The 12,225-nt window shown below is 42.5% G+C and overlaps 1 protein-coding gene across 1 annotated transcript in view; it reads right to left on the reverse strand.

Moving 5' to 3' along the window:
* The window catches only part of pcsk5a (proprotein convertase subtilisin/kexin type 5a), a gene marked incomplete at its 3' end in the record, with an annotated part of 38,155 nt that overhangs the window by 17,970 nt on the left and 7,960 nt on the right, over positions 1–12,225 (reverse strand). The window contains exons 14-23 of the mRNA XM_084159649.1: positions 11,992–12,117; positions 11,576–11,678; positions 11,030–11,220; positions 5,603–5,687; positions 5,095–5,198; positions 4,662–4,803; positions 4,055–4,170; positions 2,069–2,171; positions 677–813; positions 210–410 (exon numbers count right to left, since the gene is read on the reverse strand). Of these exons, the coding sequence (XP_084015775.1) occupies positions 210–410; positions 677–813; positions 2,069–2,171; positions 4,055–4,170; positions 4,662–4,803; positions 5,095–5,198; positions 5,603–5,687; positions 11,030–11,220; positions 11,576–11,678; positions 11,992–12,117 (1,308 nt within the window). The remainder of the gene's footprint in view (positions 1–209; positions 411–676; positions 814–2,068; positions 2,172–4,054; positions 4,171–4,661; positions 4,804–5,094; positions 5,199–5,602; positions 5,688–11,029; positions 11,221–11,575; positions 11,679–11,991; positions 12,118–12,225) is intronic.

Raw genomic sequence — 12,225 nt, forward strand, 5'->3', positions numbered from 1 at the left:
GCAGAGACAGACAGAAAGACAGACAGACAGAGAGGGGAGCCAGACAAAGAGAGAGAGAGAGAGAGAGAGAGATGGGAAAAAGGGGAATTACGATTCTCTATGGAGACAGAAATACTTCAAAATACTTTTATTTTTCATGTTTATACTTGATGTAGACAGGTATTATATAAGAACACAAAATCAAACAACATTTTGGCTATGTCTGTCACCTTCTCCACACTCCAGTTGGGTGCAGACTCCATCAGTGATGTAGTAGGAGGAGTTACAGCGCAGGCAGTGTGTGGCGGAGGTGCAGAGTTTGCAGTTGTCGGGGCAGGCCTCGCAGCTCTTCTCCTGGGTATGGTAATGGCCTTCCGGACAAGCATCGACACAACCCCCCTTGTACAGGTAGCGGTCCATGTTGAATTTATCTGAGGGAAACACAGATGGAGGACAAGCAGGCAGGCAGACAGATGAAAAATCGTTACACACACACACACACACACACACACACACACACACACACACACACACACACACACACACACACACACACACACACACACACACAGTTAGTCTATTACAGTAAAAGATAGATTTGTTAGTGGTATAAGTGCAATGTGTTTGTTGTCCCAGAGCCAGAGCACATGTCCACCGGACTGTGTCAGTTAGAATGACAGGTGTCCCTTCCGCTCACCGGTGTCACAGCTGGTGCAGTTGGCAGGCCCTCCATCCATGCACATGGCACAGGTGTGGTCACACAGGTGGCACTGCCCACCTGACTGGTACTTCCCCTGGGCACACTGAGCCACACAGCGACCCTCGTCCAGGGACCTGAGACAATGAGACAACAGCACCTAACTATAAACTACATTTGCCTCCGGTGGAGCATGCTAGCGGTACCTGTAGACTTCCAGTCATTGTGCTAACGCTAGTAAGCATTGGCTCGCGAAACTACCTCCAACTTGCTTCAAACTGCATGCAGAAACATAAAAATGGCATCCACCACGAGTTCATCTGACTCTGAATAAGTAGAAAAACTGCTTAATGGCCAGAATCTCGCACTATCCATTTAAAGGTGCAATCTGGAACTTTCATTGCCTGTAAAAAGTTCTGGCACTTTTTGTTTAGCCTCTAGGCTAATTTTGTTTTTGTATTGCCTTGTGTTACCAAAAGGGATGTACATTTACCAGAATGCACCTTTTATATGTAAAAATAAGTGTCTCAGAAAGGATGACACAGGAAGAGAGCAACAGAGGTCAGAGAGGAACATGGCCCCTCTAGGTGAGTCTATGGTAAAGACTATCAGCTGTGAGCCTTCTAGGTGAGTCGATGGTTAGGACTGTATCAACTATGGCCCCTCTAGGTAAGTCTATGGTCACGACTGTATCAACTATTACCCCTCTAGGTAAGTCTATGGTGAGGACTGTATCAACTATTGCCCCTCTAGGTGAGTGGATACCATTTCTATGTCTCTGTATCCAGTATGAAGGAAGTCAGTGGTAGTTTGTGAGCCAATGCTAACTAGCGTTAGCGCAATGACTGGAAGCCTCTGGGTATCTTCTAGCATGCTACCTCTAACTTCCTTCATACTGGACACAGAGACATAAAATTTTTATCGACGAGTTCATCTAACTCTGGGGATGTAGATAAAGGGCCTCATTGCCAAAATCCCGAAGTATCCCTCTAAAGACATGAAGCGCCGGCGGAGATGCCCATTCATTTTCAATGGAGCTAGACGGGGGTGGAATTCTATCCAGGCAGAGCGATCAGCGGTGCTCATGTACGTGAAAGCCACTCAGCCGAGGCGGAGAAAATAAGAATCTCCATTATAGGGAACTCCGCTCCGCCCCACCTCTTCCTGTATGGAAATCCCTTTACCTAGAGGGGCCATAGTTGATCCAGTCCTCACCATTGACTTACCTAGAAGGCTCACAGCTGATACAGTCCTCACCATTGACTTTCCTAGAAGGCTCACAGCTGATAGTCCTCACCATAGACTCACCTAGAGGGGCCATAGTTGATGCAGTCCTCACCATAGACTTACCTAGAGGGGCAACAGTTGATACAGTCCTCACCATAGACTTACCTAGAGGGGTCACAGCTGATACAGTCCTCTGACTTTGGGCCTGTACACTTCAGACACGTGGCATCACATGCATGGCACTTCCCATGGCTATCCTGGTACTCTCCTGCAAGCAAAACACAAAGGCAACATTTTACATTTATGTTGTTATTTCATGTAATTACCATGTAATACTTTAATACAGGCAACTGCAGATGAGGCATTTACAACTATATTTGATTTGTAAATGAAAGGAAACTGATCAGATTACGTTTCATTAGTTATATGTATAGTTACTTTGTAGTAATAATATAAAGTGTGACCAACACTAACACAGTAGCTATACGATTCACTATCTGAATAGACCAGGGGTGAAAGTAGAATTCATTTATTCGCGGTACGGGACCTCCTATCAAGCGCATGTACCCAAAAATGTTATGGGCCTAATCATAGAATTACATATAGAATCCCTGTAAAGATTTGTCATTTACTTAAAAAATGTATTACCTTTTATTGTGGCATAAAAACAACCAGTCATGATGTTTTCATCTGACAATCACTTCAAAAGGGCTCCTTTACTAGGTTACCCACGCACGTTCATCCACACACAACACACACTACATCACGAAAGGTATGTGGACACCCCTTCAAATTAGTGGATTTGGCTATTTCAGCCACTCCTGTTGCTGACAGGTGTATAAAATCGAGCACACAGCCATCCAATCTCCATAGACAAACATTGGCAGTAGAATGGCCCGTACTGAAGAGATCAGTGACTTTCAACGTGGCATCATCACAGGATGCCACCTTTCCAACAAGTCAGTTCATCAAATTTCTGCCCTGCTAGAGCTGCCCCGGTTATTGTGAAGTGGAACCGTCTAGGAGCAACAACGGTTCAGCCGCGAAGTGGTAGGCCACACAAGCTCACAGAACGAGACTGCTGTGTGCTGAAGCACGTGGCACGTAAAAATCGTCTGTCCTCGGTTGCAACACTCACTACCGAGTAGGAGGAAAACATTTCTGGGGCTGATTTTCATGGTTTGATCTAGGGCCCTTAGTTCCAGTAAAGGGAAATCTTAACGCTATAGCATACAATGACATTCTAGATGATTATGTGCTTAAAACTTTGTGGCAACAGTTTGGGGAAGGCACTTTCCTGTTTCAGCATGGCAATGCTCCTGTGCACAACGCGAGGTCCATACAGAAATGGCTTGTCGAGATCGGTGTGGAGGAACTTGACTGGCATACACAGAGCCCTGACCTCAACCCCATTGAACACCTTTGGGATGAATTGGAATGCCGACTGCGAGCCAGGCCTAATCGCCCAACATCAGCGCCCGACCTCACTAATGCTCTTGTGGCTGAATGGAAGCAAGTCCCCGCAGCAATGTTCCAACATCTAGTGGAAATCCTTCCCAGAAGAGGGGAGGCTGTTACTGTATAGCAGCAAAAGGGGGACCAACTCCATATTAATGCCCATGATTTTGGAATGAGATGTTCGACGAGCAGGTGTCCACATACTTTTGGTAATGTAGTGTATTTCCAGCCTCCAAACAGTGGTGAATGAATGGAAAGAGACATCTGTTACACTAAACACCAAAAAGTGTAATTACATTTGGCGATTGTCATTAGGACAGAATATATGCTTCCACTGCTGTCCGTGAGCGTCTCAGAGTTGGCCACTCATCTCTGCCTTGGCAAAATGTCTGTGTTCTTGTGGAGCCACATCGCATTTTGGAGCATAGGCTATACAACCCGTTTTCATGTCCATTCGCTCATTTTTAATGCCTCTGACATGCGCTAATGATAAGAAGTGGTGTAATAGCCTACAGTTTTCTTGAAATGTTGTTTTAATTATTGTGATAGGCTCATGTTTTACCGGTACGGCATACCCCCAGTATATATTTAGCTGGGATGCCGTACCGGACCGTACCGCCTTACCTTCACCCCTGGAATAGACACTAGGTTGTACGAGTGAGTTTAAGGAGAATGATTGATTGATTGACTGACCATCACCACAGACGGTGCTGACCATACACACTTTGTCCAGAAGACTGTGTCCACTGGCACAGCTGCTGCAGTTCCCCTTCCCCGCTCCCACACAGGTGAGACAGCTGGCATCACACCTGAGGTGGTACCAGCAGACTGGCTGAGATTACATAAACACACACATGTGCACAGAAATAGACAGAGACATGAACACAAGCACGCACGCACAAACTCACACACAAATAGACAGACACACACGCACAATAACACACACACGCACACACAGGGCGGCAGGTAGCCTAGCAGTTAGTGTTGGGCTATTAACCGAAAGGTCACTAGTTCGAGCAGACAAGGTGAAAAATCTGTCAATGTGCACTTGAGGAAGGGACTTGATCTTAATTTGGTGGGTGCTTATAGGGTCACCATTGATAATGGCAGACCCTGGCTGTTGGGGAGTTGGACTATGCAAAAAGCACATGTACAATTCACACGTGTATTAACACGCATGTGTGAAATAGGACAAATATAAGCACCCACCAAATTATTATTATACACATTTTGGAATGGGGTCAACCATCATAATAATGAACAATCCACCTACACCAAGACTCAGAGCTCACTCACTCACCTCCTGCATATCCTGGGTCCATCACTAGTTGTCTGTGGGCTGCTCTCCATGGCATAGAAGCCAGCACTGCAGGAGGATACACACTTCCACTCCTCCATCAGATAACCATCAGCACACTGGTTACACGCCTCAATGCCCGCACCTGGGATAACACACACACGTGCACGCAGGCAAACACACACACATGCAGGCACACATACACACACATACACACACACGCACACACACACACACACACTGTAACCCATCTAAACACCTGCACCTGGAGACAACATGTGTACTGTAAACACATAAATTGTCCCTCTCATGACACATTATCACTTCAGGTAGATGGTGATGCTGATGACTAGCTCCATGATTAGTACTGTATTTTTTCAAATATGGCTTAGGGTCCTGTTTGATTTGGTATGATCCAAGTCATCCCTCCCTTTACCTGCACAGGTGGCACAGGCCTTGTGGCAGGGCTCGCAGGTGCTCTCCTGCACATTGTGGTAACTTCCTGGTCCACAGCTCCTCTGGCAACGGTTCCCCAACAGACTGGAGAGAGAGTGATAGAGGGGTGGGGGGAGGGAGAGTGAGTAAGTGAGTGAATGAGAGACATACAGACAGAGACAGACAGACAGAGAGAGAGAGAGAGAGAGAGAGAGAGAGAGAGAGAGAGAGAGAGAGAGAGAGAGAGAGAGAGAAAGAGAGAGCGAGACTCATCATTATCTGGGCTCTGTGTTCCGACCCTGAGCACACACTCATTAAGAAGTTTCATCTGATAACTCTCCAAAATACAACAAATATTATAATAGGAGTTTGCTTTGTTGCAATAGGTTTAGAATATGTGTGTGTATGTGTGTGAATTAGTATTCTCTGTGGCTGAGATGGAGAATCACTGTGTACAGAGAAGAAATGCATGAGTTGGTAATTCGGGCATCATCAGAGGGATTGGTTACCTTGTGCCGGATTTGCATTCTGTGCAGATGTTCGCCGAGGTGCATCTCAAGCAGTTTTCACTGCACTTCCTGCACATATTTGCATCTGTGGGAAAACAACAATACAAGCATTCATACCTGCTAAATATAATTCCACTCCAGTTGAAGTAAAAGCATTGTTCATTAAGCACATATTCAGTAGAGACATTGGCTTGGTTTTTACAACAATAAAGCATAATATCCTTAATCCTTTACACTCGTGGGAATTGGCCTATATGGATAGGGCTAAAATTAAATGTTTCTTACATAAGAAATATGAAATGCATAACAATCTTAGCAATTGAAATGGAACAGTTTGGAGATTATGGAAAAATTATTAGACCAAAAGGTGAGGACACAACAGTTCACCTGACACAAGACTGAATCCTAAAATGACACTGTTGATTTTATTTATATTTTACATTTACTGTACTTTTCACCGCATTTCTTGATAACGAAATCTGAAAATACTCTGCATACATTCAGTAACATGATAAGAATATTCCTGGAAAATGTGGGGTAGTTGCAACATAAAACAAAGAAATTACAAGTATTTGAGTGAGAGGTCTACCTGGTGTCTCCAAGTGGCCACACACCTCTCCAAAGTGGGCACAGTTCCTAAGCAATTTCTATGCAATTTTATGACTCAAAGAAGAGTCTCCAACTATGAGCTCATCTAGCTGTGCCGTTGAGGAACTAGAGCAAGCACACTTGTAGTTGTTTTGGTTGGAACACAACCCTCCATCCCAGTCATCACACAATTACTGTTGTTGTTAACGCAATCCAAAAACGGTCCATTATAAATCCCAATCTGGGTCAGGTAGGCATAATTTGAAGGCTTGTTCTATTGCCAACATGACTAGTTATAAAATATGATATTACAATGTTAAGCTTTCACAATGCATTTCAGGGAAACAGATAATAATTTTGGTGCGCATAGAAAGGAGTCATGAGAGCATTCAGTTGCGTGATGCAGCACATTTTCTTAACAATAGAGAAACATTGGCTCATTCGGTTCAGAACAACCCAGGGTATAACAACGATATGATATGGAAATGTGAAGTGCACATTTTGATTCACAAGTGTTTAGCTTGCTTGTATGACATCAAAGCAGTATTTATTATAATCCTCAACGTCTCCCTCACTCAAACAACAAAACATTTGCAAACGTCGCCCAATTAGCAGGAGGGATGGGGGCAACTTATTGTCCTGCGAGGTGGGTGGGTGCTGAGGAGTATTTTTTTCTGCACATACAGGAGTAATAAAGGCCTAGTTCACACATTTTGTAGAAATGTTTATTCATTTCTTATTTATTTCTTATTATTTTATATTTGATTTTGATTTATCAGAGGGTTCTGCAGCACCCTCAGCACCCCTACTTCCTGTGGCTATGCATATGCGGGTACGAGGACTAGCCTGTTAAATGTTAAGTGGATGGCCGTATAACACATTTCTTCATGAGTTAGAAAGCTCAGATATATACAGTACCAGTCAAAAGTTTGGACAAAACCTACTCATTCAAGGGTTTTTCTTTATTTGTACTATTTCTTACATTGTAGAATAATAGTGAAGACATCAAAACTATGAAATAACACATATGGAATCATGTAGTAACCAAAAAAGTGTTAAAAGTGATTTAACCCTTTGCCTTGATGACAGCATTGCACACTCTTGGCATTCTCTCCACCAGCTTCACCTGGAATGCTTTTCCAACAGTCTTGAAGGAGTACCCACATATGCTGAGCACTTGTTGGCTGCTTTTCCTTCCCTCTGCCGTCCGACTCATCCCAAACCATCTCAATTGGGTTGAGGTCGGGTGATTGTGGAGGCAAGGTCATCTGATGCAGCACTCCATCACTCTCCTTCTTGGTAAAATAGCCCTTACACAGCCTGGATGTGTGTTGGGTCATTGTCCTGTTGAAAAACAAATGATAGTCCCACTAAGCCCAAACCAGATGGGATGGCATATCTCTGCAGAATGATGCTGTGGTAGCCATGCTGGTTAAGTGTTTTTCACAGACAGTGTCACCAGCAAAGCACACCCACACCATAACACCTCCTCCATGCTTTACGGTGGGAACTACACATGCGGAGATCGTCCGTTCACCCACACCGCATCTCACAAAGACACTGCGGTTGGAACCAAAAATGTCAAATTTGGACTCCAGACCAAAGCACACATTTCCACTGGTCTAATGTCCAATGTCGTGTTTCTTGGCCCAAGCAGGTCTCTTCTTATTAGTGTCCTTTAGTAGTGGTTTCTTTGCAGAAATTCAACCATGAAGGCCTGATTCACACAGTCCCCTCTGAACAGTTGATGTTGAGATGTGTCTGTTACTTGAACTCTGTGAAGCATTTATTTGGGCTGTGTAACTCTAATGAAATCCTCTGCAGCAGGTAACTCTGGGTCTTCCATTCCTGTGGCGGTCCTCATGAGAGCCAGTTTCATCATAGAGATTGATGACATTCATGTCTTGAAGTAATGATGGGCTGTCGTTTCTCTTTGCTTATTTGAGCTGTTCTTGCCATAATATGGACTCGGTCTTTTACCAAATAGGGCTATCTTCTGTATACCCCCTCTACCTTGTCACAACACAACTGATTGGCTCAAACGCATTAAGATGGAAAGAAACTCCACAAATTAACTTTTAAGAAGGCACACCTGTTTACTGAAATGCATTCCAGGTGAGTACCTCATGAAGCTGGTTGAGAGAATGCCAAGTGTGCAAAGCTGTCATCAAGGCAAAGGGTGGCTATTTGAAGAATCTCAAATATAAAATATATTTTGATTTGTTTAACACTTGTTTGGTTACTACATGATTCCATATGTGTTATTTCATAGTTTTGATGTCTTCACTATTATTCTACTTTGTAATTCTTTTTTTTTATAAAGCAAAACCCTTGAATGAGTAGGTGTGTCCTAACTTTTGACTGAACCTGTATATATTTGTTGTTATTTATTATATATCTATGTTTTGCATGCACTTTTTGCACCAGTATGCAATGCTATAGTAAATAGTATGAAAAATAGTACATTGTAGATTTCATTTTTAAAATGTCATATGCTATGAACAACCTATTCATAAAAAATGGGGGAATAGGGCTTGAATTTTTTTTGGGATAATCTACAAACTAGGCGTATGTCGCGCGTCACTACTTCACAGGAGAGGCATTTGAACATATGTAACCATACATATTTTTTATCAAAATGCGTTTTTTAGCAGAAATGCCTTCTGGAACATGTGAACTTTCATGTGCCTTAATAACAAACTTTTATGCCATCTGTAAATACGAATACAAATGTTAAATTATGAGCCTAGTTGGTTAAGCCACGGAAAAAGACAGGAACCTTCCCGCTAGCCATGATTGGCTGAGACAATGGATGGGCTGGACATGCCGAGAGATAAGTTCGGATTGGTCTGCCATATAGCACGCTTCTGTCTATAACATGAGCTGCTCAGTATGTGTAGGTATTCCTTTCTAAAGCGGCTTTTTTAAAAGATATCACGTAGTAGAGCTGCGAAAGTGTTGCTCTCCACTTTCTGGAGGACCGAGTTTTGAAATCAGTGGAATGCCCGGTGGAAGCAGAGTATGATAGCTAAGGAGATGGATATAATTCTAGCGTTTGATTGCAAATATGTAGAGGGAGTCGAAAAGAGAACACACAGAAGGCTGTTGTATAAAACACCTGTCTCCGGATTACATCTTCAAACTAAGGGCAACCATGGCATCCGTGACAGAGAGGGAGAAGCGTTCATCCATGTATATAGGTAAGAGAGTCTAGCTAGCTTTCAAATTTTGTCAGAAAGTCATTTTCATTGCAAGTTAAAGCATACTGTTAGCTAGCTAGTGAACGTTAGCTGACTGGCTCACTAGCTAACGTTACGTGTATGATCTGTGTAGTAACATTATTCGTATCTCAGAGCCATTTGCATTGCTAGTTATAGCCTAATGTTAGCTATTTTTTTTTGTATCCTATGCATGTGACAAATGAACTTTTATTTTATTTGATATAGTGTGTAATTGCCAGAGACGGTAATGTGAAGAACAACATGACCTGCACTAAAGTCAAATTAGGATATAACGTTAGGCCAACGAGACAGTGTCCAAGTAAAAAAATTATCTGGTAGAATGCCCTGCTTTTATTTCGTCACACTCACAACCGTAAGCCATTTTCTGTAATTAGCTCATCATTAACTTGTAAATAATGATATTGTTGTGAGTTTATTTTTCCTGTAATAATAAATACAAATGAACTAAAGTTAAGACGTTGTCAGCTATATAATATGGTCATTATCTAACAAGCTAGAAACAAATCAAAACATTGTTTAGAAAGTTGCTTTCAGTTGCCTGGTTTTCTAGATTGACATATAATAAATTAATTTTTAAACAGATGGGTTTATTGGTGTTAAAATACACTAGCTATTCTATTTTGGACCACCAGGCTGCTGATGTCATGCAGCCTGTAGTTTTTGTGTTAATACTTTTTCATAACGACAACGACAAGTTTGATGTCGGACGACAATAGAATGTTCAGGATGTCACTGCGACAACTGTCTACAGACATGTCGATAGACTTAATATAAACCAGCCGTTAGTTTTGAAATCTTTGGTTGTTTAGTACACTACCATACTCACTCTGTTTAGCACATGGCCTCACATGTGAATCCTTAAAGAGATGGGTGGGGCTAAGGCTTAAGAGGGTGTGAACGATGCTGAATGGGTGTAATCAAAGAAGAGCTCTCCAGTAGGTGTACCAAAACATTCAAGGGCCATTTTCTCAAAAGTTTATCAACTTTCAAAGCAGAATTACTTTCCCATTGTTCCACAACTGTAGTGTATGATATACCATTTTCTAGCTCTGAGTCTCTACTTTTATCCAATATAAAAAACACAATTTCAAATGCTGTCTACATAAGACCGAATCGAGCCGGTCTGTCACATATACTCACAATCAACTTTACAATTGACATGGTGTACGATTTAAGCTGCCTTATTACTGTAATTATTTTTTATAACTGGTGGTCAGGGAAAATCCGACTAATTTCCCTGTGCACTGCTCAAATTCATTGTTTTCTCCTTCCCTCTGTGAACGTACCACAGAGTTGGCTAGCAAGTCTAATGATTCGTCACGATATCAACTCACATCTAATATACAGTTTGTCCCTCTGTGATGAACACAAAGTGGTTTTGTTTCACATCTTCATATTGTTTTCAAGTTTTTTAACTTAAATTCGATAAAAATCGATGTATGTTTGTCATAGAATGATGATGACTGCCTCACAACGTAGGGGGAAAATCCAGAATTGCATCCTATTCTCTATCCGCTACTTCGGACCAAAATTATGTGAGACTCTAGTGCACTACTTAGGCATTAGGGTGTAATTTGGAACGCATCCCGGGACATACCATGGTCCAAGTAATAGTTGTCACCACAACTGGCCGTGCAGCTATTGGTTCCCTCGGTCAGGTGGTGTCCAGGGCGACATGTAGTACACTGGTCACTGCGGCTGCCCGTGCAGCTTTCACAGGAAGAGAAACACTTCTTACAGCGACGCCGGTCGCCCCAGAATCCCACTGGGCACACAGACACACACGTCCTGTAAGATAGAAAGCACATGCCTTGTTGGTTGGTTGGAGGATGTTGTTTAGTGCAACACTAGTATTGTCTCCACATGGGACACATACTAAATGTATGTGTTAACTGTGTGTCCTACAGAGTTCAAAGCTGGAAAGCCGGAGGGCTACTGTGAGAAACATCCATGACTCGATAACAGCCAATTAAATGAGGTTCGTAAATATGTAATAATGGGCCGCTGGACTATTGCGAACTATTATATATTTTAATTATTTTTTCTTATTATAAAGATATATATCATCAATTTAAAGCATGAGTGGGAGACCTACTGCAACATCACTGAATCCAACCTATACATTTAGAGTGAATAGTCTAACCTGGTGTTGTTCTTGAACTTGAGGAAGAGGTGTAGACATGTGACACACTGCAGGGGGCCTGGTCCCTCACAGCCATCCTCACTACACTCTGGGTCACATAGGCCTGGAAGGAACACAACAAAACTTAATTTCTCATAATGCATTTTCATAGCCTGGAATAATTCATTTGACAAAGGAAGATAGTCAGAATAGGGAAAACATGTCTCTAACAAACACTTATAAAAAGTGGTGGAACCCTTAAGACTTGGTGAAGCCTTAGGACTTAGCCTTGACGTAGGCTACTGGTTAAACAAATGGAGCTCTGATACAGGCTACAATTAGTCGTTTGATTCCGGTGTCTAAGCTATAAAAGGGTGTGATAATTGTGTGTTGTCTTATTCCAAAGCTGTTCTGTGACAGCGGGTAAAGTGACTCACCGCTATATTCCTCAGTGAGGTCACCACCGTCAGTTGGCAGCTCTGCCGAGCGGGCTTGCTCACGGCGCATGGAGTATGGTTGCTCTGAGGTGCCATAAAGCACTAATGACCACTCTCTCAATTCCCCTGTAAATCAATGGAGAGAGAGGAAGAAAAAACTACAGGTTATCAGGTTTTTCCTAACTGAATGACTTGACCAGAATCAACTATGGCCCCAAGTTTGTCCTAGTCAGG

This window comes from Coregonus lavaretus (genome assembly GCF_964263955.1).
Source record: "Coregonus lavaretus genome assembly, chromosome: 4".
Classification (NCBI taxonomy): domain Eukaryota; kingdom Metazoa; phylum Chordata; class Actinopteri; order Salmoniformes; family Salmonidae; genus Coregonus; species Coregonus lavaretus.